This window comes from Phoxinus phoxinus (assembly GCF_949152265.1).
Source record: "Phoxinus phoxinus genome assembly, chromosome: 11".
Lineage (NCBI taxonomy): Eukaryota > Metazoa > Chordata > Actinopteri > Cypriniformes > Leuciscidae > Phoxinus > Phoxinus phoxinus.
This window is the reverse complement of record NC_136886.1, coordinates 11,548,679-11,554,678: the sequence shown is the minus strand read 5'-3', so window position 1 is coordinate 11,554,678 and position 6,000 is coordinate 11,548,679. Positions and strand designations below refer to the sequence as shown.

Here is a 6,000-nt window from a genome sequence, read left to right as displayed (position 1 = left end):
ACAGTTACTAATGTATTTGCCTCTGCTGATGTCAAAATGTGTTTTTCCATTTGATCAATAGCGATAGCAACTCTTTTGTCTATTTAAAACTAGATCTTACCCTCATTGTCATGATTTATCGCTTAGATTTTATAGATAACTAAAAAATTCAACAGCTGGTATATGCCGCAGATGTCAGAGCACAGAGACAACTTGCTTTGTTTCCTTCTCTGTTCAAGGGTACACTAGGAAAAAAGAAGAAATAGTCTATCCTGAATGAAATTCGAACCATTTCTTCCCGTTCATGGTGCAAATCTTGTACCATTAACGGTTAACCCATATACATAGATGCCACATTAGCAGCTGTTTCTATGGGCTGCTATGCATAAACCTCTAATCCTCGCAATAAATATATGTTAATAAATAAACTGTCTGGCATATTGGAATGGCCAAAGCCGGTCCGTCATCACTCGAGAGCAAGTTGGCTGTGCAACCGCAACCGTAGTTATGCACGTATGAATATCTAAATCTGCAATAGACTTCAGCATGTTTGATAAACTAACACAATACATCAAGATGAAGGCATTAGCTAACACAACATTAAAATGTTCAGTTTACAAGCCTGTAATATTGAGTTAAAAAACACAAACCAATACACTCTCGCTGCTCCTCAGATTACTGTCTGTTATGCAATGGACAACAAACATGTTTTCATTTCAGTCCTCAAGTTAACATACAGAGTTACTGCGAAGTTGTTTTTCTGTATTCTTAATACAGATGGTTTTATTCAATCAGAAGATAACAAGGAAGAGACATATCAAAGAGTTTATTAGACTGCACTGGGTGGCACGTTTGCTTCATCTCACTACAGGGCCCTGAGTCACAGAGAAGCTGATTAACTTGTTTGTGGAGATAATATAAACATCACAAATCATTAATAGTTTCTTGGCTAAAGGAATCTCCACCAAACAAGGGCGTAGATTTGGCGTGACCACAATGTCATGAAACGTTCATGTGCTATTTTTAATTGCACTGAAATATCCACATTTTTGGTGTGGTCTGTTTAATAGATGTGGGGAGGCAACCATCATAAAACCTACTCTACTACCATACTAAATAATGTCCAATAGTAAACATTATATAAATCCCACTATTTTAAGCATTTTTACTTATTTTCCACCCACATAAACAAGCGTTGCCAATTTGTTAATAATTAATATAATTGCTTAATTTCTTAATTTGAACAATTACGTTTGTCATCTATAAAATAACAAAAGCACAAGAGTAACTGTAAATAAGTATATCGTACAGTAACACAAACAGAACACCCTTTAAATAATTTTGTCTGGTTCCTGAGGTTCTATTTGTGACAAAAAGTAACTGTTTTGTACAATACATTTACCCTTGTCTACAGTCATTGTTAAGATAAATTAGTATGTTGATGTGTATGTTCTTTGTTTATATCGTAATGCTTCATCTTGTTCTGTCATTTGTGGAAGGTTTTTTCTAAAAACTATCCCGTTCCGTCTGTGCCAAAAAAGTATTGACTGCTTTGCATATACATTTGTCTGTCTACTGTTATTGTGTGTGTGTGTGTGTTAGGTTCCACAGCTCTCTCTATTGTCAATACTATAGTAGTTTTATGTAGCCCACTCTCGGTTTCAAGTTGTTGGGAATGTTTTAAGTTTCATAAGCAACATATTCATCAACACCTGAAACTGACAGATAGGTCCAACTGAGACACTAAACCCAGATCTAGATTTCGGTTCATTTCTGACCCTGCTACTGTAGATGACCGACTAAAGAGACGTAGGGAAAGTTATAGGAACTGACTAACTGAATGAGCTTGAAAGTGAAGAGTGAAGGTCATTCTGACAGAATTTTAACTTTTTTTGCGAACTATGCATTTTTCATAATAACTACTACAGATTAGATGCAACCGCCGTATTTCGGTGTATTCTAAGCAAAACTGCATTTGTGCTTGCGTCTTCCTTCCATTGGAATCGCTTTTTCCCAATGGTAACGCGTGGCACTTCCAGTAAGAAGTTTCATTTGTAAGTGGGCGGGGCTACGTTTGCGTCAGCGGTGACGTTATTTTTGTACCTCCAGTGATTGGCTTGTTTTTTCAACACGGTCTGCGTAAAACCCCGCATGAACAATCATTTGGATGGACTTTAAATAGCAATACTGATCTGTAGGTTTATCCTAATGATTTATGTTACTAAAATGTGTAACAGCGCGTACGTATAATCGCTCGGCCCTGCCTTAAAGCATCTTCATCTACTGAGGGGAAAAAAGATGCCGCTGTAAAACTTTTCAGTATTAACGAGAGAAAGGGAGAGAATTGACGCGATGGGTGAGGACGATACAACAGAGTGAAGAGCATTTCAAATGTCCCACATCATCAAGGAGGATCAGCATGATTACATAGATACCATCTTTTATTTGTTCAAGGAAAAGAGACAAAAGTTTTGGGCGAAGTATGGCGCGAGAGACTGGAGAGTCTGGAGACACGAAAAGTACCAAAGTGAAAAAGCATAAAAGGAGGAAAAGCAAAAAGGAGAGTAAAACAAGGATTGTACACGCCAACATTTTGTATGACCATACCAAAGGAGGGGATAACCCCAACAGACACTATGCAAACAATAAGATCAAAACCACAAAATACACTCTGCTTTCTTTCCTACCGAAGAACCTCTTCGAGCAATTCCACCGGTTTGCCAACGTGTATTTTGTTTTCATAGCCTTACTGAATTTTGTGCCTGTGGTCAATGCTTTTCAACCAGAGTTGGCTCTTGCCCCTGTGGTTTTTATTTTGTCCGTTACCGCTATCAAGGATTTATGGGAGGATTACAGACGACACCGCTCAGATAAAGAAATAAATCATATGGACTGTCTCGTTTACTGCAGGTAAGCACGTGCTTGAAAACTGACCCAATACAAACTGCCATTTGCTGCGTGTATTTGTTTAGTTTTACTAATCGACAGTAGACACAATTACTGTTATGATTTTGCCTTGCTTATGGACCTGTGGGCCTGCCTACCCTACCTGTTGACCGAAAAGTCACAGGATGTGGATCATATCTGCATTTTGGACGCGCACCTGTTGTTTTTGTTTGTTTGTTTGTTTTACAATTGAAAGTTTTAACCCTGGGTCAGTGTAATCCTGGGTTATATTATGAATATAATGAATGATAATGAAACTTTTCTCTACAAAAGGGAATGATAGTTAAAGTCACCATGAAATCAAAATTGACCATTCTTATTTTTATTTATTATAAATAATTTATCCGTGCACATTTCAGAAAAGAAAAATAATGTGCCCTATATTCTTTAAAGTCCCACAAGACATTTTTTTCTGGTTCCTGAAGTTTCACTCAGATATCCGAAAATACTATTGCAACTTTGATTCAATGCTTTCCCCATGATAGTCAGCCTGAAACCGTTTTAAAATCCGTCGTCTGTTGCCAAAAAACAACTAACGTTACTTTCCATCATTTCATTTTACCTGCCGTCACATATAGGCCTACCTTTGGCCCCACAACCCTTGGAACCCTTGTTAAACATGACTTTAACCCAGGGTTAAATGGATAGTAGCCTAGGCCTATACCCCAAAATTAAAATTCTGTCATTAATTACTCACCTTATGTCATATCAAACCTGTAAGATTTTCTTGCATATTCGGAACACAAATTAAGATCTTTTTGACGAAATTGGAGACCTTCCTGTCCCTCTGTTGACACCTACAACCCAACTACTACGTTGACACTTCAGAACGTTTTTGAAGCATCAATGTGGTTGGGTAGCTGTCAATGGAGAGTTCATAAAGCTCTCAGATTTCATCAAAAAGATACATTTGTGTTCCGAAGATGAATGATAGTCTTACAGGTTTGGAATGACATGAGGGTGAGTAATTTTCATTACGTATGAAAAGTATGAAAAGACTCAAAATGATGATGGGCAACTCACTAGCTTTTTGAGACTCATGTTGGGAAGCTTGGGTGGTGGCGTTAGTTTGCTGCCTTTATTTTTATATTTCTGGTACATTTTGTTATTTGAAATGCCTCGTACCACATGACCTATAAGGACTGTCGTACTGATATAGGCAAAGAAGGAATTTTGATTGAAGTATGTCACTGTGGGTAAATGAGTGCTGTCACAGTGGTGGATATGATTGTGCATTTCAGGCCTCAGCGTCACTCTTGTATATTCACACTGAATTTCAATTCGTTTAATTTTAGAGACAAACAGAGATGAATAATGTACTAGTATAGGGTTATTAGCATTATGCAATTGTAGCTGATCACCTTAGATAATGTCTTTATTCTCTAGATATTGTTGATAGGTTAATATCTAGTGAAGAGTTATTGTAATAAACTAGAACTTAAACCCCATTTAATATATATATATATACACACACAAAAATGAATGCTAAAAATACTTATCTAGTTGCCAAGGCAGCTTTTTAATTTAGTTTACTTTGTACTACAATAGCTAAAACCGAAATAAAAATGTATAAAAAACTAGGCTATATAGGCCTATATAAAAAAAGCACACAACATTTTTCAAATTTAAATGAAAAGAAACTAATTCAAAATATTAATAAGAACTATAATAGTATGATACTAAAATAACACTGCTCATTCATTTCATTAAGTGAAGGATCCCTCTTCAAACTTTAAAAACTGGAGTGAATGGCATTCAGCTCCTTTCTCAATGTTGAGGTTATGTGGCAAACACATTACCCCTAGTTGTGAAAGTGTGTCAGATAATCAAGTTAGGCACTCTTTTGCGTGCTGTTTAAGTTCAGTTTTGTCCTTGGTTACTAACACAATGTACTTACAGTGTGAACTTGCTGGAACAAACTATAAACCTCCATCCACTTGAAGCTACAGGTCCTTTAGCAGATAAGACTTGTCAAGAAATTTCACTTTGTACAGAAATGAAGGCCGGACGTTGGATTGCTGGTGAAAAAATCTGCCTTGTTTGGAGATCTTCCGTCTCTCATCTGCACTTTTGAGGGCTTCCACTTGTTTATTTTTCAGAGTCAGAGAGTCAGACTGCATTTCTTGATGAAAAGCGTCTCTGTCAGCCATGTTAAGGCCATGTATCAACTCTGTCAAAAGCCACAGTGTTTCTCAAACTCCACAATCTGAGCTTGTGCTGTGCCAGTGTTGCTCTCAAGGCTGGGTTTGATTGAATTTTCTCAAGTAAATGACTTTTGAAAACTGTTCCCATTGCTAACAAAACAACACTGAATTGCAGATCAAATCTGCGATGTCATCCCAGATGAACCTGATTTGACCTTTAATATGATTACAAAGTTTGTCATGAAATCTCACATTTGAATTGCTAGCCATTTTTCTTAGCTCTTCGCTCTAGCAATTCCATTGGGTTTCGCAGGATGTTTTTGTATCTGAAAAATGTTTTCCACGTGTACATCATGGCACCCCAGCAGTACAGTATAACTACAGACATCTGTTGAAAGTGTCATGTTGCCTGAATGTTATTGATTGAAATAACCAAGTGATTTAAAAGCTTAATGTTTAACCCCTTAAGCGCCATCCCCCTTTTTTTAATAGACGTGAATATGCACATTCCGAACTTAAATGGTTGTAATTCAAGAATGCTTTGGAATATAGATGTAAGATTGGTCTTGTTTTAAAGAAGACATTTGGCAGATTTTTGTAGAAGTGAAAAAAAAAATTAAGAAAGTTAAACAGAAAAAAAGTTATAGAAGTTTGAGTTTATGAAAATGTACAATGTTAAAAATTAAATATTCATATTTTATATAAAATATATATTTTCAAAACCTGGTGGACTCTAAAAATGCAAAAAAATCTAAGCCAAAAATCTGAACAAGTTGTGTTTCAAATTTCTCAAAAAATAAGCCTTCAGTGAGATTTTGTTTGGGCGCAGTACCAAACTTTTTCACTAGTTGACATTACTGCTCATATAAGGGTGCCTCCATTTCCATATGTTGTTTGAGTGATCTGAACTGAACCATTATTTTGACAATTT

At 36.4% G+C, this 6,000-nt stretch overlaps 1 protein-coding gene across 1 annotated transcript in view; it reads left to right on the top strand.

Annotated features, from left to right (window-relative positions):
* The first annotated feature begins 2,145 nt into the window (after positions 1–2,145).
* The window catches only part of atp10a (ATPase phospholipid transporting 10A), a 53,352-nt gene continuing 49,497 nt past the window's right edge, over positions 2,146–6,000 (top strand). Inside the window, exon 1 of the mRNA XM_079627791.1 lies at positions 2,146–2,889. Coding sequence (XP_079483917.1) covers positions 2,462–2,889 — 428 coding nt within the window. The 5' untranslated portion in view covers positions 2,146–2,461. The remainder of the gene's footprint in view (positions 2,890–6,000) is intronic.